Here is a 25,410-nt window from a genome sequence, read left to right as displayed (position 1 = left end):
TGGCCATCTAGATTTCTCCCTGTTCTGATACCATGACAGACAAGGACAGTGGAAGAAAAGAACAAGTTGGTGCAAAAAGCTGAGAAATGTCAAGGTTTTCTCATTGAATCAGGGCTCAATAGAGCAGTATATATATATATGTGCTTATTCATCTCTAATCTGTCTAATATATGATTAATTAGGGTTCATGGATGTCAAATTAATTTGTCTAGGTCAAAGTGAGGTGTTGTATGTTTTGAATTGATTATACTATACTGTTATCAGGGGACTAAGATGTTGATACCATCTCATCATATGAGATGTTGTAAGTTGTCCAACTTATACTTAATTAAATATCCTCGTTTGAGAAAAAAAAATGAACCAATTTTGTTAGGGATTGATAAGGCAAGAATGAATGATCAACTCCAGGAAGAATAATTACTTGAAATGAGTTTTGGTTTAATAATCAAGAACTCATGATGCTTTGAACGGTGTAGGAAAAAAAAGAATGTGGATCCTCAATCAGTGAGAGAACTTAATGAATTGGAAGAAATTGACATCATGAAACTGAAATTGAAAAAGAATGAATCAATTAAATTGTTGATTCTTAAAGAATTCTATAAAAAAATTTCTCAATTAAACCCTAGCCTGGTGCTCTAATATCATGTGAAAATAGAAGGAAATTTTGCAAGCATAGGAATTTGTGAAGAATTTTCACTTACTAAATTGTTATAGAAACCCAACTTATATACTGCAATGAAAAACTAAATTCTAACAGATTTAACAGATAAGGGCATTTTTATCCATTAAATCTATACAGTAACTGCTCGTAATTTGTAACTTTTAATTATTGTAATAACAACTGTAAACCAATAAAAGTAACTAAAGCAAACTAAAACCAATAAACATCAGTAGTTATTTTGGGAGAGTGATCATATACCAACTAATAAGTCAAATATTCGAGTGCAAATATAAATTAAAGTTAATTCTTAACAACAATGACTACTAAAAATATAAATTCCACACAGTTTTGACTTTGGTTTTTATTAAAAAGAGAAACAAATGTAATGTAAATCAATTGCTTTGGTTTCTTATGTTTTTACTTTGATCGCAGAATACAATCCTCCCTTTGATTCAAATACCTTGCCAAAAATGCTTGCAATACTCAGCTAGAGCCCACAGTGGAAAGACGTTCCTGTACAATGCGTAGTGTAACATACAGTTCCTCATGAAAACTCCTGCGAGTTCCTGCCATCATTCATTTGAATTCCAATATAAGTAAATAATTTTTTTTTATTTTGGGTAAATAGAAAATTGTTAGTGTGCCATATTTTGAGTTCCTGTACAATCCAGGTGTTTCTATTTTATAGTACATTTTTTCTTCTTTAACTTAAATTCAGTCATATTGTAACTAGTTAAATATTTCTTTTTCTTTTGTTTTTCCTTTTCTTTTAATGGTATATATACATATATTAGAAAGTTACCTGTTGGGGAAAATCACCATTTGGCAATTGAGAATTTATCAACAATTTTGCAGCTCGATGAAGGGGTGTAGGATCCCTCTCAGCCTATCACAAAACAGTAGCATGTATATATAGTGATTACAAAACCAACATCGCAACAAGTTATAGAATAGCTTTTTTATTTTTAACACATGAGATTCATAGAATACTTGTTAATGTGTATATAAACATACCTGGCCACCAATAATTAAACCCATCAAAGCCAGTGCAGTTTGTACCAAATTTGTTCGATTTCCTTCACTAGGTATATATACCTGTATCAACAAGAAATAGAAAATATAATTACATATATTTATAATTTTTTATATTTCATTTTGAAAGAGAGAATTGCATTTGAGCATTTGAATTAATAATAAGTGTATGTATTTTTTTTGTTCAAAAAGTTGAATTCTAATTAGATAAAAAAATAAAAGCTATTAATTACCCTTTTGGGACAAGAAAGGTAGCTCTCTCCCCAACCACCATCTTCTCTTTGAGTTTTAAGCAAGAAATCAACTCCTTTACGTATAGCCAGGCAATTATTGTAGGTTTTGCCAGCAGCCTTTAAACCTTGTAATCCAAACCATGTGCCATAAATGAAGCAAATTCCCCAATTTCCGTACCTATAGGAATGCTTGTCAATAATGTCAAGATTTTGGTGAACTCCATCAATCTTTAGAACATGACTGATATTGAACAAATTACGAAACTTATATATTACCATGAACCCTCAGGATACTGTATCTCTTCGAGGAACTGTGCAGCTTTGCTGATGAAATTTGCAATCTCTCTTTTTTTATGCTCAGGGTATAATTTCTGGAAAAGAACTAGTGCTTGGATGGAAGATGAAGTGCACTCGACATATCTAAATTACTCTTTTTATTAGTCTAAAAGAAATTCATTTCCTATTTAATTAAATAATTAATGAAAGGAAAAGATGAGGCTCTTACTCATATTCTTTGACCAAATCCTCCAGAAACTCCACTGGATTGAGCCACTAAATATAATTAAGGAAAAGTTTACTAGTCAAAAGTGCTATTAATTGATAGCAAATGTAGACATTTTTGAATAGATAGCAATTTTAAAGAACTTTGGTATTGTAATGTATTTTCCTTGAGTTTAGTAAGGCAAGGCTTAGTCCAAAATATTGAACTTTAATTACCTCCCACCAGAATCCACCTCCTGTTGGTTCCCAAGCAGATAAACCACCATTTTCACTCTGCAATAATTTAAACCAATATCGATTAGGACAAACTAAAGCATGCATTATTACTGAATATTAGATTTTACAATGGTCTTCTTCAACAATTTTGGTGCTAATTAATTGTCAGTACATATTGACGTTGGGGCATTGTGAAGACACCGAGACGTTGTGAAAACATCAATTGTTGCAAGGTTAAAAACCCCACTAAAGTGAATAATGGTCAAAATCTCAATTTGATTGGCCAAACCAACGATACTAAAATGTCTTACTCTTATGAAAATAGTCTAGAGAAAATAAGCACTCCTACTTAGTAAAGAAAATATTTTTTTATTAATTCTCAACTTCCATATGCCTAACGATTAAGCCAAGAAGGCTTTATATAACTATTCCTAAAGAAGAGAGCCTCCTAACTTTCTCATATGGGATTATTATAATTCTTAAATAAAAATAAATAAGAAATAGCCTAATCTAAACTTTCTTGGAGTACAAGTAAAGTAAAAGATAACTTAACCTAACCTAATTTAATGTACAAGTAACCTAAATAATATACTCTTGTATCATTCTCCTTAGATTGGAGAAAAATCGCCATCAAGATCCATGTCTTCTTCATCTTCTCTATAGTAAGAAGAGACATCAACTACATTGAAGGTAAAAAAAACTTCATAATCTCCAAGAAGTTCAATCTTGTAAGCATTCTCATTAATATTTTCCAAGACTTGAAATGGTCCATCAGCTCGAGGAGATAATTTTGCACAAGACTTAGGAAAACATTATTTCCTTAAGTGAATCCACACTAAGTTTCTTTCCTTCAAACTAGTTGGCTTTTTGTCCTTATTGTCATGCTTTTGGTATTTGGCAGTTTGACGAATAATCTTCTCTTGGACTTCTTCATGGAGCTTCTTGATTTGCTTAGCACGTTCTTCAGCATCAGCACTAAATTCACAAGTAGCTGATAACGAAGGAAAGTCCACAGGACTAAGAAGGCGTTTTCCATACATTACTTCGAATGGACACCGTCCAGTGGTTTGGCTCACAAGATTATTGTAAGAGAATTTCACTTGTGCTAACACAAATCCCCTTGGCGAATGTGTTTACCCACAAAGCTTCTTAATAAGTTTCCCAAACTTTTCTTGACAACTTTTGTTTGACCATCCGTTTGAAGGTGCCTTGTTGAACTAAATTACAAGTGAGTCCCCATTTTCCTCTAGAGAGTTCACCAAAAATGACTCATGAGCTTCACATCTAGATCAAAATTGATGGTTTTTGGAATTTCATGGCGACTTACAATTTCTTTGAAATACAAATCAACTATGTAAGAAACATTATCTATTTAATGGTATGGCACAAAATGAGCCATTTTGAAAAATCTGTTGACGACTACCATTACAGAGTCCTTTTGCCTTTGGGTCCTTAGTAAACCCAAAACAAAATCCATTCTCACATCTACCTAAGGAGCTTCAGGAATGGGTAATGGTTTATACGTACCAATGTTTTGATTTCCAAGCTTGGCCATCTAGCAGGTACAACACCTTTGAATATGTCAGATGACATCTCGTTCTAGCTTGGGCCAATAAAATTTTTCCTTCACAAGAGTCAATGTTTTGTCTCTCCCAAAATGTCCAACTAATCCTCCTTTATGAGCTTTCGAATAATAAATTGACATAAAGAACATTGAAAGATGCACAGTTGGTTATCTTTAAAAAGATACCCTTCTTGTTGGTGAAATTGTCGTTAACGATGTTGAGAACTAAACTTCCATATCTCACCAAATTCAAGATTTTTCTCATACAATTCTTTCACAACTTTAAAACCAACAACCTTTAATTGTAAGGTAGAGAGAAGAGCAAGGCGACAACTTAAAGCATCAATTACCTTGTTTTGCACACTTGACTTGTGCTTGAGGAGAATTGGAAAAGCTTGAAGAAACTCACTCCAAGATACATGTTGGTGATTAAGCTTGTGTTGGGAGTTGAGATGTTTGACGGCTTCGTGGTCAAAATATAAGACAAATTCCTTTAGTAATAAATAGTGGCTTCAATGGTGCAGGGCTCGAATAACGACGCAAAACTCTTTACCATACGTTGAATATTTCTACAATACATCATTGAGTTTCTCACTAAAAAAGGCAATTAGTCGTCCTTCTTGAGGTAGAAAAACACCCATACCTACATTGGAGGCATCATAATCAACTTCAAACACCAAATCAAAATTTATAAGCGCAAGCACAAAAGCCTTAGTAATCCTTTTTTTCAATTCCTCAAAGCTATGTTGTGCCTTGGTACTCCATATAAAACTATCTCGCTTGAGGCATTCAGTAAGTGGAGCAACAATAGAACTAATATTTTTGATGAGATATCAGTAAAAGGAGGTCAAAGCATGAATGCTTCAAACGTCATGAAGTGACTTCGAAATTGGCCAATTGATAATAGCATCAACTTTGCTTTAATCCACTTCAATTTTTTGGCTTGATCCAACATATCTCAAGAAGATAACTTTATTTGTCATAAATTCGCACTTCTTTAAGTTAGCAAAAAGCTTTTGCTCTCGAAGTACTTCAAAGATCTATCGTAAATGTTCTAAATGCTCTTTCTGACTTCTATTATACACCAAAATATCATCAAAATAAACCACAACAAACTTCCCAATAAAAAGGTGTAATACCTGGTTTATTAGGCACAAAAAAGTCATTGGTGCATTAGAAAGGGCAAATGGCATAACTGTCCATTCGTATAACCCATGAGTTTTAAATGCAGTTTTTCATTCATCTCTAGGTTGCATTCGAATTTGGTGATAACCAGTACACAAATTGATCTTGGAGAAAATAATAACACCATGCAATGGATCCAGCAAATCATCAAGTCTAGGAATGGAAAAACAATACTTGATGGTGATTTTGTTCATGAAACAACTATCAATGCACATACGCCAGGTTCCATCTTTTTTTTGGAGCTAATAAAGTAGGAACATCATATGGGCTAACACTTTCTCTTACCAAACCTTTCTCTAAAACTTGTTTAACCTGACATTGTAACTTTTTATACTCTTACAGACTCTTGCGATAAGCAGGCTTGTTTGGAATTATAAAACTAGGAATGAGATCAATGGCATGCTTGATATCTCGCATTAGTGGCAGTCTGTGGGGTATCTCATTAGGTACAACATCACAAAAATCCTCAATTATCGGCTTGTCATTTGTGGGTAAGGATAAAGATACTTTATTCTCCTCACAAACTAATAAGAGGTATAAGAGGCTTGACTCACGATAACCTTTGTTTAGGCCAGACGTAGAGATGAGTACTTTATCTTCCTCTTGTCTCTTTGGCCAATCTTCAGGCTTTAGTGGAGTCAACATAATTTTTACTCCATCCTTCATGAAGCAATAAGTATTTTTGCATCCATCATGGTGAGCTCGATGATTTTATTGCCATGGGCGTCCTAACAATAGATCGCATGCATCCATTGAGATAACATCACACAAGACTTCATCTTGATACTTATTTCCAATAAAGAATTGAATATAACAATGCTTCTTTACCTTAACTTCACTTTCTTTTCTCAACCATTATAGCTTGTAAGGATGAGGATGTACTTTAGTATGAGCTTCAACTTTTTCACCATGTAGTTGGCAACAACGTTCTCACAACTTCCACTATCAATAATGACATTGAAAACCTTCCATTGGGATGTGCACCTTGTATGGAAGATGTTGTGATGAAGCCAACTTTCATCTTCACTCATCATAGCAATGTTGAGATTACGACAAAAAACAAGAACTTCTCCTTAGTCAGTAGGAACTTCTTTTGTTTCATCTTTATTAAATATTTCTAGTTCATCCCTTACTTTTTCCATGATAGGTTCTTCCATAACTTCTTCTTCTACTAAAGAGCTAATTCTTCAATTTGGACACTCAGACGTAATATGCCCAAATCCTTGACATTTAAAGCACTTCTTGTTGACATTAGAAGCATGAGTAGAAGTAGTTTCTTTATCATTATTGGAAGAATTTACCTTTGGAGGTGAAATGGTTACCGAACTTTGTCTCCCATGATTTGAGGTAGAATTTTTTTATCTAAATGAACTCACTGAGCTTTCCCGTGATCGTTGTTTCTCAACCTTTAATGCTAATCTAATGACATCATTTAAGTTCCAATATGGTTGTAGTTGAACAACATCTGTAATTTCAACATTAAGACCTCCAAGATATAACGAGCTACAGTTTGCTTTTCAGGTTATTGGACATCTCACTTCATGTGATGTTGCTTGAACTCCATTGTATATTCTTCCACTAACATTGTTCTCCATCTCAAGTTATGAAATTTAAAAAAAATTTCTTGTCGATAATGCGCAGGAAAGAACTTACGCTTGAGTTCTTGATGCATCTTATGCCATGTTCTGATCTTGTTACAACCATCTCTTTCTTGTTGCTATTTGAGATTCTCCCCCCAAACAGAGGCGTGCTTCTTCAATTTACTTGCAACAAACGTTAAATGTTTGTCATCATGAACATCTTTGAACTCGAAAATTCTTTCCACTGTGTAGAGCTAGTGAAGAAAATTATCAGGGTGAAGCCTTCCCTCAAACTCAAGAGTGTATACCTTGATTCCCAAATCTCTATTAGCAGTAATTCTTAGATGACATATAGGTACTCTTTCATCAAAAAATGATTCTTGATGGAAAGGATTAGTATTATCCTCTTCATCACTAGATCTACTGTTGTTGATTTGAATAACATTACGTCTTGCAAGTTGGTCTTGTAATTCTTGAACTTGACGACATAATTCCTTTACCTCGATCTCATGAACATCTTTTTGACAATTTTGGTGTCTTGGCGGCATGTTGTTGGCTTAAATAATGACAGCAATTATGGCAATGATGACGTGGTGATGATGATGTGGTGATGTAGAAAAAAATGATGGTAGAACTATAAAACAATAAACAAACAAAATTACTCGTACAAGAAGAGTCAAAACTCGACAATGAACCTGAACAACATAATGAATAGTGATTTTTTTGCTCTAATACCAAATTGATGTTGGGGCATTGTGAATATACCGAGGAGTTGTGAAAACACCAATTGTGGTAAGGTTAGAAACCCTACTAAGGTGAACACCAATCTTGGCAAGGTCAAAAAATCCCACTAAGGTGAACAATGGCCAAAAGCCCACTTTCTTTGGCCAAACCAACAATACTAAAATCTCTTACTCTTATAAAAAGAGTCTAGAGAAAATAAGCACTCTTGGTTATTAAAGGAAATATTCTTTATTAATTCTCAACTTCAATGTATTTAACAATTAAGCCAAAAGAGTTTTATATAACTATTCCTAAGAAAATAGCCTTCTAACTTTCCTATATGGGATTATTGCAATTCTTAAATAAAAATAAATAAGAAATAGCCTAACCTAAACTTTCTTAGAGTATAAGTAAAAGCTAACTTAACCTAACCTAACTTAATGCGCAAGTAAGCTAAATAATACACTCCTGTATCACATATTGTCCTAATGGAAATTGACATTCTTTCACATGAATCTATTTCTCTAAGCTTCTAAACCTTGTCCAAAGGACATTGAGTAAACTTTACTCTATGACACTATTGGTATTACAATCTATTCCTTACCTGTAAAGATAGTATAACATTGACAGAATCATAAAATTGCTTTAGTTCCATCTTTTCACCAACCATTTCTGGTGGCATCATTGCAAAATATAGGCAACACTGCAAAACAATAGACACGTAATTCAAGAATTAATCTTATTTTAAATATGTCTAAAATCACAATGTTATGTCTGAACAAAATCAGTCACCTTCAAACTTTCTGCAGTACAATCTGATACTTGCCATCCATGATCTCGATCAGAAAAAGTCCATGATCCTTTAGAAATGTGTCTAAACATTCTTTTAAAGTCACTTGGAGGATTATCCCTAACCTTGAATTTCAAGCAATATCAAACAATCAATTCCAAGTTTCGTTTTGGTGAAATGAAACTTAAGAAACTATATAAATCTAGAACCTGTGAGTTCTTCAGGAAGTTGTGCCCTTTCATTAGTATAGGTCCTATTTCATCAAATAATTGGCTCGCGAGCAAAGCTTGGAGAGTGAGACTAGCATCCCAGACTTGACTCCCAAAACTCTACAGGTGAAAGGCGAATACTTAGCTTCAACATTATAACTTCCTTTGTGAAATCTTAGGTTAAACATTTTTAATGTTTCACTACTATTGTGAGGGAGGAGTTATTTACCAACCTGCATCTTTATTCCATCTTCTCCAACCCACACATAGTCCGCAATCCTAGCAAGATGCTTCTTAAAATAAACTCCATTTGGATCTTCAACCCAACAAGCAAGCATACATAAGGGCTGCCCACAAATAAGCATTTGGAATGTACCGACTGTTAAATAAGCATGCGTTATATATATTTCACAAATACTGTTATTCAAATTCTAACTTAATTGCATCACCTTTTCCACACATCCAATGGTAATGTACTGACTGCTTTCATCTTCATAATGGATGTGATTCATTGTTACCTTGAGAGCTTTTTCTCTCAATTTATTAAAGGGCCAACAATTAAGGAGAGGCTCAGTAAATATGTAGAGACTATCCCAAAGAAATATTTGTAGCATAGTGTGGGGATAGTGCAGATCTTCCTGCATTAAAATATTTTCCATTCACATTCCAAATGTTCAAGTTTCCTTAATTAAAAGCATGAAACATTGTATGACACAACATTTCACAATACACATACCTTTGCACATAAATGGCGTTTTTTACTCCAATTGATTTCATTATATGGTTCAATGTGGAGTTCTTCTCTTAACTGTACAATGAGAGGTGTGATTGGACCCACAAATTTTCTTCCATATAAATACGACATAGGCATGTAAGTGAGCCGACAGTAACAGAACATCTTTGCTGTACAAATTAATTTGATAATGATTGTTAAAATGGAAGAAAATGATAAAACAATCAAGTATGGCTTGGAAAATTGATCAAATGTATTTGGCTCAAACATTTTGGTCCCAAATAAAAAAATCTCTACTTCATCCATTAGATTGTCTCCATACATTAGTTTGCATGGTTTCACACTTATTAGACTAAAACCCAAATTAAACCAAAATCCATATTCATTCACCAAAAAAATTAAGAAAATTGTACAAACCTGGATGAATGGGAAAATAAGAAGGCAAAAGCCAAAACTCCGGGGGTATTGGATGGCAGCCTGACCATTCATAAACACCAAGTATCTATAACAACAAGAAAGATAATCATTTGAATGTAGCTTTTTGTTATAGCCTAAACCCTGAAAATGGGGAAGAATGTTCCTTTAGTAATAAGTTGATGCTAATTGTTGTAGAGAGAGACATACTGAAAGCCATGTTTTCCCCCAAGAGGGTATGGTTGTTACACCTCCACGATCAAGAATCCATTTTCGGCTTCTCTCACAAGCATTATTGAGGCCACCGTCAGGTCCCTCTCCCAATAAACGCATACAAATGTAGTTGAGAGCTGTGCAAAACATTGTGCTGTGACCCCCTATGTATAATCCCCAACCACCATCCTCGTTCTGCAACACATAGATGAGACAATTGTATCTTTCGAAACCAAAATTGCCTTCCCATGACGTCTAATACTACTTAAAATGGATGTAACTAAGGGGGCACCAAAATGAAAAAGTAATCTATATGTACCTGATGACAGTAAATGTATCGGAGAATTTCTTTGCGATGCTCTGCAAAGAATATAGTATGAAGATGTCCTGTAATATAGAGAGACATGACCTGCGTTGCTCCAATGCAGAAAGAACATATATTAAAACTTTGAGGTTGAAATTTTTTAATACGAAATCCGTGCATGTAATATGCATCCATTGTCAAAAAATAAATAGTAAAGATTGTATAAAAACTCTCAAATGGTGGAAAATGAAAAGAAGAATTAAGGGAATGAAAATGAGCAATCACCAAAGGAGGAAAATAGAACATGGGGCCAGCATTCTCAGCGGGCCAGTGGCCATCTTTTGATTGTAAAGCTGAAAAAAAGTGAACACTTCTCCTCACTGCTGCAGTCGTAGCTTCAAATGTGATTTCCTCACCATCCTCAACCTTTGGTTGGGGAATCGTTTGCTTGAAGTTTTTCTCTCTTAAAAACTGCATTCATCAAAGATAATTGATGAAAAAATGGACTTGTGAGCAACATTTATTTTAATTTCGTTAATTTACATATTAATTGATGAGTTCATGGCTTTTCCGTTTGCATTTTGGACTAAGTTTTATTACTCCAATTGAGAGGGGAGGTTTAAACTCGTTGTGTAATTAAAATGGATTGAAACTAGAATGAACTTTGTCGTAACCATACTCCAAAGTCTTTTATAAAAGAAAAAAAACAGTAAAAAGCAGAATAAGCCAAGGGTCATTCTAATTAATGGCCCCTAAAAGAAGAAAAAAAGGTAGCTTTCAAATGTGGTCTAGGACCCATGCAAGTCTTTATTCAAATGAGAAAAAACTGCATATCAAGCGATTGTTTTGTAATGCTACTGAAGTCTAAAAAGAGAAAAATAGTTTTCCCACACAAATGTTTCCTATTTTCCTCATGTTTTTAAAGAAAAAATAAAGTTATTAAAGATTTTCCTTGACCATTTCCTTCAATTTCCTCCATTGTCGCCGTCTTCCAATGGAGATGGATGATTTGGTGCTCCAACGGCCAGTTTGGCTTTGGGAAGCATTGATCAAACATTATAATGGCCTGATCAAACATTATAATGGCCAGATCAATGCTCCATTACACCAACCACGTCTCATGGCCAATGAGGAGGAAAGAAAAGAAGGAAAAGAGAAGTAAAAAAGAAAATGAAAATTGAAAAAAAAATGAAATTATATTATAGCTTTGATTACATTACAAGAAAAATACCTTTTACCAGTGAAACTAATTCTATTCGTAATATGCCATTGGTAATTACCAAGTACTAATGATGGAACAAGATTATGAGAAATATCGACAGATCGATGAAAAATTGACGAAATAAATTCCATTGGTAATATAAAGGGGCGCATGAATAGTAACATGGCAAAAAATTTAGCGATAGAACAATTCCATTGGTAATATGTTACTAGTGGAATTTACCAACCACCTAGCCGACGAGCTGTGTGGTTAGTAACTTGGTTAGGCATTGGGAACATTACCGACAGATATGCCGACAAAATTTTCATCAGTATTAATTTTTAGAATACCAACGAAGTCGTCTGTTAGTAATACATATTTAAAATCCGCAAAAGGTATTTTTTTTTTCCCATTTACCTTATTTTAATTACCAATGGAATCATCCGTCAGTGATTCTATTGGTAATTTTAATAAAATCCCTTCTCAAGATTCTTCTTTTTAGTTCTCCTTTTACTCTTTTCTCCATTCTACTCTCTCTCTCCACTCTCCAGTTTCTCTTCTCTCCCTTCAGCTCTCCCTTTGCCCCACCTGAGCGCCTCCTCCAATCCGCTAGTGACCAACCCACGTCGATGTCACTAGACCCAAAGCGTCACCCCATCATTCTTTTTCGACCAGCCGACCACCGTTGAACCACCCCTACTACTGCCCCTACCTCAGTCAGGAAAATCTTCTCCTTCTTTGGGTACTTACAGTCACCCATTAATTTGTGGTTTTGTGGTTTTTATTGATTGAATATTTGAGGATTCTTTTGTTTGAATATTTGTGACTTTGGTTGTTGTGTATTTAGGGTTTAATTTGCCAATTTCTACCATATTATTGTTTGATTCAATTGGATTATTTGGTTTGTAATGAAATGAAAAACAAATGTGTTTATTCGTTATTTGAGGTTTTGTAATGGTTTTATGGCTTGATAATTTGTTTTTGTTGGCATGTTGCAATTGATTTGTTACAGTTTAGATGTTTATTATACAGTTGCTGGCAAAGAAATATATTAGGGTATAATTAGGGTTTAGTTGAAAAATGCTGGTTTAGGCTTTAGTTGTTTACTAATAATTAGAGTATAATTGAATATATTGATTAATTAAGCAAACTTTGGTAACTAAGCAAAATGGAAATAAATTTTAGTAATCAAATGGAATTAGGCAAATTAATTATTAAGCAATGAACTATATCAGTAATATTATTTAACTTAAAAATAATTTAAATTAATGACTAATTAAAAGTGTTAATAACGTAGTTAAAAGATTAAGTGAATTAAGTAATGTAATGTATTAATTATAAGTATTAGTTATTAGTCAAATAATTAAATTAGTTAATTGAAGATAATTAAAAATTATTTAAATTAATTAAGGTTTTTACGGAAATAACTTAATAATATAACTAACAAAATCAAAAAAAATTTTTAGTAACTAGGCAATTAACAAAATTAGTAATATTATTGAATTTTGAAAACATTTAAATTAATGACTTAAGGTATTAATAATGAAGTTAAATGATTAAGTTAATTAAATAATGTAATGTATTAATTATAAGTATTACTCATCAGTCAAACAATTTAATTAGTTAATTGAAGATAGTTAAAAATTATTTAAATGAATTAAGGTTTTGACATAAGTAATTAAATAATTAAACTCACGAAATGAATAAAATTTTTTAGTAATTAAGCAATTAACAAAATTAGTAATATTATTTAATTTTAAAAATATTTAAATTAATTAATTTGTTGATGGATTGTAATGTGTTATAACTATTTAAGAAAATAATTATATTAATTATATTATATAAAATTTACTTTAGGGTAATTATTTAAGAGACTTAGGGAATTAATTATTTTAAGGTAAAATTTACTTGAGGGTAATTATTTTTGTAATTAAGCAAATAATTATGAATAGTATTTTGTTGGATTTTGTGTTCGATTGACGTTTGTGTTAGCATCTAATAATGAACAACATCATATGTTCATTATAATTTTGTTTTTCTCATAATGGAACGAGATCAAAGTTGGATGTATTCCCAAATGGATTTAAGTGGATTTCTTTCCACAGAATTTGCCAATGGCATAGATGAATTTAGTTTATTTGTGTTCAATCAACCAATATACGTGATTGAGAAAAATATCAGATGTCCTTGCTCTCGGTGTATGAATAGCAAGTTCTTAGTTGCTAATAAGGTTCAAGAACACTTATTTTGTAAAGGGTTCACTAGTGCATACACGATATGGGATGCACATGGCGAATCGTTCCATGTCGACCAATCATTGAGATATTTTTTTGGGGAGCAGAACGAAGTAGTTAATGAAGTGATAGTAGAAAATCCATATGCTGTAATCGTTATAGATGTTTTCTGATCGGAGTTTCACTTCAATGATAAAACCCAAGAAAAACAAGTCATTCCTGAAGATCCAAATCTTAACGCTGCATCATTCTTCTCGTGGTTAACTAATATCGATGCTCCTTTGTGGGTTGGATGCAAAAAGCACACAAAATTGTCTGTTATGTCCCAGTTAATGAAAGTGAAGTCAAAGTTTAACATGAGTCAAGCATGCTTCAATTGTCTGAAGCATCTACTAAAGGAGATGTTACCATCGGATGAAACAATATTGAAAAACTTCTATAGAATGAAGACACAACTGAAAGAGCTTAGACTCGGCTATTAGAAAATTCATGAATGTAAGAAAAATTGCATGTTGTTTTATAATGAATATTTCAAGTTGTCTTATTGTCCATGTTGCGGTCATCCTTAATATAAACCAGATAAATCAAGGGGAGGAAAGGATAAAAAAGTTCCTTATAAGATTTTGTGATAATTTCCACTAACATTGAAATTGTAAAGGCTATATATGTCAGGCAAAACTGCAAAACACATGACATGGCATGCCACATATTAATCTACTAATGGAGTGCTTAGGTATCCTGTTGATGGTGAGGCTTGGCAACACTTTACTTGGACCCACCAGTCTTTTGCCTTTGAGCCTCACAATGTCAAACTCGATTTATGTTCATATGGTTTTAGACTATTTGAGTTAACAATGAAATTGTATTATGTTTGGCCAGTAATGCTCACTATCTATAACTTACCTTCATGGATAGAGCCATCGAGCCAACCAACATTTGATCTAAAGGCATGGACAAAGGCCATTGGAGGGTCGACGAGTACTCAAACTCACATATGCGGATTTGCCACTCAATTCCCTGCTTCGAGACTTCTAGCTGCAACCGCGATGTTTGAATCTGCTTGTGGCCATAACGATGCACCACTTCCTATGTCAACTCCTACGCTTAAGCTCAAGAGATATCGACAATTGCTAAGTGACGTGAAGAACTTAATGATGGGTTTCACTAATATTAAGGGTTTGTTGATCGATGTAATTGGATCAAGGAGATCACAACCTCAGCCAAACGAGTATGAGCCTTCACAACCTCCACCATAGCAGCAACCACCCCTACCCCATCATTGAGATTTGTCGACAAAATATTTGGATTATTATCAGATTTTTACATTAGAAATTTTTTATTAATAACATTTTCTATTAGATTTTCATATTTTTATATGTTTGAAATTTTCTATATGCATATTTTCTATTAGATTTTTATTAATAACAACATCAAATCATAATTTTTTTACAAACAGGACAAATTTAATTCCCATAACAAGAAAAAAACCTGCATTGTCTGTATTATCGACAGAATTACCAATGGAGTTCATCAATTAGTGATGGATTTCATTAATTACTAACAGAATTACCGACGGAGTTCATATGCAATACTGACAGATTACCAATGGAATTGGACATTGCCAACGGATACGTCTTGTAGCTTCAAAGTTGGTTCCGTCAGCAATTTCTTTCGTAATTACCCATAAAATTCTTGACAGATCATGTTCCATCGTTAATTACTGACAGATTTCAACGAATACCGACAAAACCAACTCTTTGCTGACAGAACAACCGATAAAAATTTTGATTGGCACTTTAATGACAGAAAATTCCGATACCGATGGATTTTGCATTACTGAATTTTGTTCCAACTGATTACCGACTGAATATTTTATTGGTGAAGCATGATACTGATAGAATATTATGTATTACCAACGAAATTTCTCATCAATAATGCCCTCTGGTTTTATAGTGTTATAAATTTTTAATATTTTAAATTAAAATTCATAAATTATAATGAAGGATATTTTAATTTAGGGACAATTTTGTTTTTAGCCCTCAAAGGTAGAGTATTTTCAAAAACAACCTNGCCCTCTGGTTTTATAGTGTTATAAATTTTTAATATTTTAAATTAAAATTCATAAATTATAATGAAGGATATTTTAATTTAGGGACAATTTTGTTTTTAGCCCTCAAAGGTAGAGTATTTTCAAAAACAACCTTCTTTTTAATTTTAACTATTTTTAGCCAAGATAAAAGATTTTTGGATAAAATTACCCTTAATGAACCTCTTCATATTCAAGTGCTCTCAAATTTTCTCTCTCGCCATTCATTTGTTTTAGTCCCAATTCTATTGTGCTATCCATTTTTCTTTCTCGTCATCCAACTTTCTCTAATTTTACCACCATCACTATCTCTCGTCATCTCGTCATATGATCAAAGAGCATGACATGTAAGATAACAGTATGTTCTTGGGTTTATTGATTTACATTTACAAAACCCTCTCTTTTTATCTCTCGCCATCTCATCATCAATCTACAGACCAAAAAGCATGGCATAGTGAGTAACAACGGGTTCTTAAGTTTATAGGTGTTAAGTTTTTCAATGATCCAAATCTGGTATAACATGCCTTTGCATGTAACAAAGTAATTCATGCCTTGGCATGTAACATTAGTAGGAAGAAAAAAGCTTTGGCGTGTAATATATGGTGCTAAAGCTTTGACCTTGGCATGTAACATCTGGTGTTGAAGCTTTCCCTTGGCATATAACATATGATGTTGAATCTTTTTTATGATTATAGGAAATATAACAAATAAAATAACCTAAAAACTAATTATCCAAATTTGAGGATTTTAGATAGTATCTTTTAGTTCTAATCCATTTCATCCCAATCATTTTCACCTAGCAGTAATGTTGACATTAAATAATTTTTCAATATATCTTCTTTTCCATGTTAAATTTCTTTTTGATTTTAAACTTTATCTCTATCGTAAAGGTGTTTAACTCCAAGAGTTTTATATCCTATTGAAATACAAAGATAGAGACCAAATTATATTTAAAAAGTATTATTATTACACGTCAAATTAAAAAAAATGTTGTTACAGTTGAAAAAAAATTGTTACATATTTTAGCTCCAAGAATTTATGTTGTAGTGAAATACAAAGAAGTTACATGTTTAAAAACTGTTATTGTTACACGTCATATTCAAAAAAAATTAAGCAACACCAAAACTTCAACACTTGATATTAGACACCAAGGCTAAAGCTTCAACATCAGATGTTACATACCAACATCAAAGCTTCAACATCAGATGTCACCACTAAATGTTACATACCAACATTAAAACTTCAACACCAGATGTTACATGTAAATGTCAAAGCTTTAGCACTAGATGTTACACGTCATGGTCAAAGCTTCAATCAAAGCTTCAGCACCAGATGTTACATGCCAAGATCAAAGCTTCAACACCATATATTACACACTAAAGCTTCTTTCTTCCTACTGATGTTATATTGCAAGGCATAAATCACTTTGTTACATGCTAAGGCATGTTCTACCAGACTTGAATCACTAACAAACTTAACACCAATAAACCCAAGAACCCGTTGTTACTCACCATGCCATGCCTTTTGGTTTGTAGATCAACAATAAGATGGCGAGAGATAGATAGAAATAGGGTTTTATGAACATAAACCACTAGACCCAAAAATATGTTGTTACCTTCCATGTCATACTCATTGATATGTAGATTGACAACAAGATGACAAGAAATAGACAAAGAGATAATGATGGTGGTAAAATTAGAAAAAGTTAGAAAATGAAAGAGAAAAATTGAAAGCACAGCAAAATGGGGAGCAAAGCAAATGAATGGTGGGGGAGAAAATTTGGAAGCATTTAATTTGTTTGAAATGGGTTTAAAGGTATTTTTGTCATCTCATGACTAAAATTGACTAAAAACGGTTAACTTTATATTAAAGGCTATTTTTAAAATAAGCTTATGAGTAAGGTCGTTTCTTATAATTTTCTCTTTAATTTATCATATTTTATTATTCCAAAAATTATTCTTACCGAAAAATTATTAGAATAGAATAGAATAATAATTTCATTCCATAAATCAAACTATATAATAATTGTTTTTCTCTTAGTTTATTTCATAAAATAAATAATTCATTCCTTATCATGAATCAAACAATACTTTAGTAAAATTTGACTTAACAAGTTAAAGTGGGACTACCAAAGATTCAATCCCACTCATTTCAGTGCAGTCTTCCTTAACAAGTACAAGCTCTAAGTTGCAGTTCCAAAAGAGAGGAATATGATTCGCTAGTGGCAATGAACCTCTGATGGCAACCAAAGGTAACCAGAGGCAAGAATCAAGGGCTAGCAAGGTCTGGAAATGCGGTTAGATAGCCTTCACTTAATCTTCGCGAATAACATGAGCAACAGGCTCACGTGAGTAGCGATTAAGGGTGCATTTTGAGTAATATGGGAAAGTCGTTAACGTGATCATTCTGCGAAAATGTGCATAAGACAACAGGAGGAAAGCGAACTTTGCATTTATCAAGTACAGGGAGAGACAAAAAATGAAAATAACGCTGAGGTGGGGAAACCATCAGTGGATTGATGGAAGAAAAGTATCGGTCAAGGAAACAGAGCCACTAGGAAATGAAGGAAGGACCGTGAAGGTAGCCAAGAAGCAAAATGAGAAAGTAGGAAAAGACATCAGGCAAAGGAAGTTGGATAGCAAAACATACATAAGGATGGTTACTAGGGAGTTTGGGAAAAAGACAAGCAAAGAATGAAGGGACAGGGCAACTGGCAAGGCAACAGAGAAAAAAAGGGAAGGTGAAGAGAAGGGAGTGGACATAATTTCAATGGGAAAGAGTTCTAGAAAAGAGGGATCAAGCAAGGAGGCAGGGGCCGCTCAATAACATCAAGGGCCTAAAGTTAAATATTCAATTGAAGTTTTTTTTTTAAATTACGAAAATAAGATTTTTTTTTTATTGAAATAGCTAGAGATCATTAAATACATATTATTGTTAGTTGATTGGGAATAGGAGAAATAGTTGAGAATTAATATCATTGTGGAAATTGAAAAGTGATAAAAAATTGAGATTTATTAGACACATAATTAAGAAATTGTGAATATATGTCACTTTATTAATTATTTAATTTTGACATATTTTTAATAAGAAATGAGATAAATAGTTGAGAATTAAAAAGAAAGTGAAAAGTGAGAGAAAATAGTCTATTTATTGACATGACAGGATAGATAAATATTTTATTAATTATTTTAATTTTTATATATTTTTACTATAAATTAATTATACTATTATTAATTATGAAACCTATTAAAATTTGAGGCCTAAAGCAAGCGCTTTGCTCGCCTTACCCCAGAACCGGCCCTGCATGGAGGTGCCTCACCAACAGAACGAACGATCGGTTATGTTCATGACAAATATCCCAAAGGAAGATATGGAGTGGCTTAAGTGTAGTGTTGAGGGAAAATTGAGGTCAAGGGTGGCAACCTGGGTGATCGAGTCAGGGCTTTTCAGGGGAGGCATTATAGCCTAGGTTCGAGTTGTTTTGAAGGACTGAGCATAGTGATGATTTTTGGCGAACAGGGAGAGATGGAAATTTTATTAGAGAATTATTGGGACCTATATTGAGATGTGGTTCGAGGAGTTGATTCCAGTGGCAATAGCGTCCAAAGATAATAATGTTGCTCTAAGGGTGAGATTAACCGAAGTTCCACTACATCTATGGCACAACAACACATCTAAGGTGGCAGGACAAAGCCATGGGGATCGACAAAGACACACACAAGAAAGAACGATTTGACCAGGCCTTCATTACGATTAAGCGAAGAAAACCAATTCAAGGCGAGGCATTCATGAAGTCAGTGAAGGGATTAAAATGCAAGCGTTGGAGGCACTGATGAGAATTGGAGAAGGGCTAATAGAGGTTGCAGAGGTGGAGGAAAGGAAATTAATCGGAGAAGCTACACACAGGTGCCAATCAGAGACTGAAAAGGGAGAAAAAATTGAGATGAGAAACGAGGAAGATAATGAGAAAGTTCAAGAGCAAGAGTGGGTGATTCTGAAGGTAAGAAGAAGTAGGAGGAAAAACATGGAAGAAGATTCTCTCCTGAGTTGAAGAGCGGACAGGGTAGCTCAAGTAAGAGCAGAAGCAAATCGAAGATTGGTAGGGGCCGCAGAGTTGACAAAACACCGACACCTAAACTAGGAAGAGGCAAAAAAAGGAGAAAGGGGGTCAAATTTCAGATTGCAGAAGATTTGTGTGATAAGATGGGAGGTCTAGAGGAATAATAGTATGATTCTGTCTCTAACACTGATATCAGGAAGTGAAACAAGACTATAAGAGGAAATTTGGGAGTTATCTAAAAGATTGGGATTGACTTTCAAAGAAGATAAAGATGAGGAAATTTGAAAGACATTAGAGGTGGAGGCGATGGACAGAGAGGCAGAGTACCAGCTAGTTCAGACCAACAGCGAGACCCCTTGGTAGTGCTGGCGGGAAGAGAGAAGTTGCTACAAAGGTGTCGACCGTGTAGATGCAGTAAGGTTCTGCCAAGATGGAGGCATGGTGGGGGTGCATCACAGGAGTGGTTCCTTGATTAAAGTCTCTACTTCAACTTCGGAGAGATGAGTTGCCATGTGATACTGGTTTTGGGACTTCAAGTATTATATCCGGACGATGGATGCGGAGCGATAGGTAGGATTTCTATGGGGGCGTCCAAAGCTGAACCATGACAGGTTTTATTTCCGTTTTGAATATTGTGCATAGTGCTATGCCTAGGCCATAGAATGTATCACTCGAAGAATTGATCATTCTATCTGCTTGAGTGGTGAACTTTATTTCGTGCTTGTAGCATAGGATAAGAGTAGGAACTGCCACCAAATGCTATATGGTTATCCTTTTGGTTGATGTTTTGGAGGATGGGAGCAAAATAGCGGTCAATTGTGTTTTTGAGCGGGCTCCTATTTTGTTAACTGTCCAAGGTACTTTATGCCCAACCAGATCATTTAATGCAATAGAAAGTCTTATGTTGATCGCTTAAAGCTTTTAATGACATGCTGGTTATGGAGACAAATAAAATCGCTTTTCAGAAAAAAAATCAGACTATCAAGAGGTTCAATCTTTTAGTGTTTTCTAGAGAGTTCAAACATGTGCGTGTGTTGATGTTTTTATTTCTTTCGCTCAACCACATTGCATTCTTACACATCTCATTCAATTCAGTTGGTGATTACTTGGCAACATGCATTTATTCTGGTAGTATAACACATTAATTTCTCTTATTAAATATTTCTCGTAACTATATTTGACTACTTCATTTTCTTTTTCCTCAATTTGTGCTTTTGACTAATTTTGTGATCCACGCCTTCTCACTAGAACTTCTCATCTTTTTATATTCGAATTCGCCCTTTTTCAGTTTATATATATATATATATATAATACCTTATCAATAGAAGCCGTAATCGTAAATTTAAACACCAACACTCTAGGTATGGTTGTAAATGGAAAACAATTAAATTTCTTAAATAGAAAGAAAACAAAACAAAAAATAGATTTAAACAAATGGATATTTTTGGCCTTTTGGTTACAAAACGTGAATCATTCAATATTTTATGTAGAACTCAAAATTACTACTTAGTGAGTCATTTGTTCTAAGTGAAAGAAATTTTAATTTAGTAGTACTTCAGTAACTCTTAAAAATATGGATGTTATTATTACTAGTTTCCAATTTAGATTGTAGCAAGAAATTTTGATAAATAATTTTCAATTGCCTCTAACATGAAGGGTTTCCAAACAAATTTTCCTCAAAGGAAATAGTGTTTGCAAGCTAGCCGCATGAGCACAATTAGAGCTAGTTAAGTATACTTGTTAAAATGGGTCTAGCCCATTAAGTTGGTTCATTTTTTATTAACTATGAAGTGGGTTGGGTTTAAAAATTTAGGTCCATATTTGAACTAGACCTAAATAGATCAACGCACTAAATCAGTGGCTTGGGTTAGGCTGGATTGGGTCGGCCCATATTGACAACTTTATAGCTAAGGAAAGATTAACCAAGTATTTTGCCCCCTCAAAAAAGACCACAAAAGTAGCTTGGTATATATCTTTTCAAAATCATAGAAACAAGGGTAAAATGCTTAGATCCTCCTAACTTTTAATCGAAATTTCAAGCAAGTTCATTAGATTTCGAAATAAATACTCCATTCAAAAAAAAAAAATCTTCCGCTGGATATATAGGTCCAATTGTTAGTCAATGGTTAGTGTTTTCGTTAATTTGATGACGTGATAATATTGAAAGGACAATTTTACCTTTTATTAATTTTAAAAATTACTATTATATAAACTTTTTTTTTTGTAAAAAACAAAATTCAGGGGAGCACTTGCCGTGAGGTGGACTGCTGGCCGCCAATCGGCCATATTGTTTGAGAGAAAAAAATAGGAGAAAGAAAAAAAGGTATTTTAATCATTTGATATTTTTTATTACCGGTGTTTATACTTTTGAGGCAGACTATATATTTTGAAAACTAATGTATCCACATGGTATTATAACTAAAAGTTAAAGGGACGATAGTAGTTTACACTAGAAATAAACTATGTGTAAGTACACTTACTTCATGCACATACCAGATGAAAGAAAAATATTAATAACGAAAAATTCAGCATGTTGTAATGTTGTTTAATAATAATTAAAAACTTTAGACTTAACACTTCTATTTAAGATTTACATTCTAATTTTCCTTTTGAAAACTTATTTATATGTATCAAAATATATATAAAGAAAATAATAAAGTAATAAAATAAGATATTACATAATTAATTATATAGTAAGAAAATAGAAAGATATTGAAAGCAGTGTATATATATATATATATATATTAGTGCAACATGTTTGGTTCAAAAATTATACCTGGATTTGCCAAAGGAGGTCAGAACTGGGCTGGACATGTTTCCTATTGTTGTAGTAATTCTGACGAACTTCTTCAACCTCAGCTCGCTCTTCAGGCGTGCCAGCATTAGGATCAAACTCCCACGTTTGTCTCCCCAAGTAATTATTGGTACTGTATAAATATGGGTCATTGCCACCTTCTCCTATCTTAAGCCTCCACATTATCCTGAGGCCTTTCTTGTTCTTTCTTTTGGCAGAGGAATATGAGCGGTGTTGACTGTTAACTTGCAAGAACTAAGCTTATATAACTAAATTTTGTGGCTGATAACTAAGGAGAAATGAAGAAAAAAGATGGCAGGTTGAATACGTTAAGCCTTACATAAAACCGTAAAATTTTCATCTATAAAATTTATGTTATTCATGATTTTACACACGATATTATTATTTTTATCTCTTTGTTTCAAACTTTTGATCATTAACCACAAAACTTGATGCTTATAAGCAAATGTTAAACAAGATTATCCCATTATAAATACAAAATAAAAAAAAAAGGAAAATAAAAAGATGAGACCAAGTCAGAAGAACAAATTTTCATGGTGGGCTCAGAGGAAGTGAGAAACACACGAGTTTTGTAAAGTTGAAGGCTGAGTCCCAGTGGGACCGACTCCCCACCACCCCAACTTTAAATTAATAAAACAAGAATGGAAGACTCGGCGTTGCTCACTTTCATGCCATAGCAAGTTGACCACAACTACTGGCCTTTTTGCTACCGCAGCCCGAGTGCACGACACGTGGATAACTATGGTCTGGTGCTTCGCATTCCGAAGCTTCCTCAAACGGCACTGACCAATCACGTCATTACATGTGGATTTTTAGTGCTGTTTTTGCTGGAAGTTTATCTTATTCCCACTTTTAACATTTTAGTGGGAGAGGGTTTGGATGAGAGATTTTTGTTTTTGGGCCAATGAGAAGAGAAAACATTGGCATTCGTTTTTGTAATTTTTTGTGGTTATTTTTGTATTTTGTTCTCAAGATTTTAAAAGTTAAAGTATGGGAGATATTTAAAAATAGTATGTGGGTATTTGTTAAGGAAGAAATTCACTTAACATGATCCGTTATGAGAGTTTTATTTGGTATTTCATCTAAATGTCTATGAAAATATTCTCATGTGTCAGTACTGTAAGTAATCCTTAAACTTATGATACTAGATCATCTTGTATATGAATTGTTATGTTTTGATTTCATCTCTACAGATCTAGAGGCGATCAGATGCCTAAATAGAGTGCTTTTGGGTGTGGCATGAAACATGTTAAGATGAATGATATATTACTAAATGTTACTCATGATCTATAAATATAAATATAAATTCTTAATTGAATTAATTTATATTTATTGTTAATATGTTAGGCACCTAATGAGTTATACACATAAGGTGAATTGTCGAAATTCATTTGAGTTCAATTGGATGTGATCTAATTGATTTTATATAGACTTAATCCAATTAATATTAGACTAAATCAAATATGATTTGATGGAATATTAAATAAAAGCTCAATTAGCCCAATACATTTTTCAATCCTTGTTGGATATGAACTAGGTCAATTCACTCTATAAAAATGAATCTTTTAGCCTCCTCTCGAACTTATAGAAGAGTTCTATTTTTTTTTTCCACATGTGTTGAGATAGGATCACAACTAAAAGGAAAGAAACAGAAGAGCGCTTAAAGTTGAGAGTTTGCTAGCATAAATTTTGGCTTAAGGATTCACACACTCTTAGTGAAGAGATTTCGGCAAATCACTATATGGATCACCATTAGGAGCAAGATAATTATACTGTTATAGTTTGATAAGTCTTACTTGATGTACAAAAATAATAAAAAAAAATGAAAAGTCAAACAGACATCAAACTTTCATATATGTTAAAATCTTTTTCTTATAATTTTTTAAATTAATTTTAATTAAAGTGATCCATAAATTTAAAAATTAAAATTTTTAATATTCCGTCATGTATACTTCATCGAATCTCCTTCATTTTCAAAGCCGTTGGCAAACGTGACTTGTTCATCCTTCATTAATTAATCTCCTTCATTTTCAAAGCTGTTGGCAACGTGGCTTGTTCATCCTTCATTAATTAGTGTACCATATATATATGTATGAAGAAAATAAACAAAAATTCATGATGAGAGTTGAGATGTCACTTTCTCGAGAAAATGTTGGCAGAGGGTATATAACTAATGGTTATCAAGAAAGGCGAAACACGTGGAGTAAGCATTGGCCATTTAAAAGGCAATTTGTTAAGGAATCGACTTACAACCTTGCTGTGCCGGACCTAATTAATTTGACGCAACTTAATCTTTGACAATTCAATACTCCTTCCCAATTTAATACGAAATTGAATTATATTTAATGCTAATTTAGTATCATGCTTATTTTTCTTATTTATCTTTTAATAACATTTTCACCGTAATAATATTAAACATTTTACTATCTCAAATTCTTACTTGATTAATTGGTATCATTTTTTACATAAATGTTGCATAAATGTCAATATCTTCTCCACTTGTAATTATATTTTTAAATCTTAATTTTATTTCATAGATTGAAATTTATTTTTTAATTAAATCTAAGTCAAATTTAAGATTTATAATTTAAGCGATTAATCACATTTCAATAAAAAAGAAAATTGATAACGATTCTTTTGACTTTTAATTCCGAAT

General features: G+C 33.1%; 1 protein-coding gene across 1 annotated transcript; it reads right to left on the bottom strand.

The window, feature by feature from the left end:
* On the bottom strand, positions 986–22,991 carry LOC18595384 (beta-amyrin synthase). The gene is made up of 18 exons (XM_018123559.1): positions 22,716–22,991; positions 10,644–10,829; positions 10,374–10,463; positions 10,052–10,249; positions 9,845–9,929; positions 9,431–9,597; positions 9,144–9,332; positions 8,928–9,041; positions 8,695–8,814; positions 8,488–8,610; positions 8,300–8,398; positions 2,644–2,700; positions 2,432–2,478; positions 2,203–2,346; positions 1,927–2,104; positions 1,676–1,756; positions 1,464–1,547; positions 986–1,227 (listed from the first exon to the last, which is right to left on the bottom strand). The coding sequence occupies exons 1-18, from the start codon at positions 22,914–22,916 to the stop codon at positions 1,114–1,116; spliced, it is 2,277 nt and encodes a 758-aa protein (XP_017979048.1). The 5' UTR covers positions 22,917–22,991; the 3' UTR covers positions 986–1,113.

The sequence above is a fragment of the Theobroma cacao genome, chromosome 6, assembly GCF_000208745.1.
Source record: "Theobroma cacao cultivar B97-61/B2 chromosome 6, Criollo_cocoa_genome_V2, whole genome shotgun sequence".
NCBI lineage: Eukaryota > Viridiplantae > Streptophyta > Magnoliopsida > Malvales > Malvaceae > Theobroma > Theobroma cacao.
Note: the sequence above shows the minus strand (reverse complement) of the source record. Positions and strands in the feature narration are given on the sequence as shown.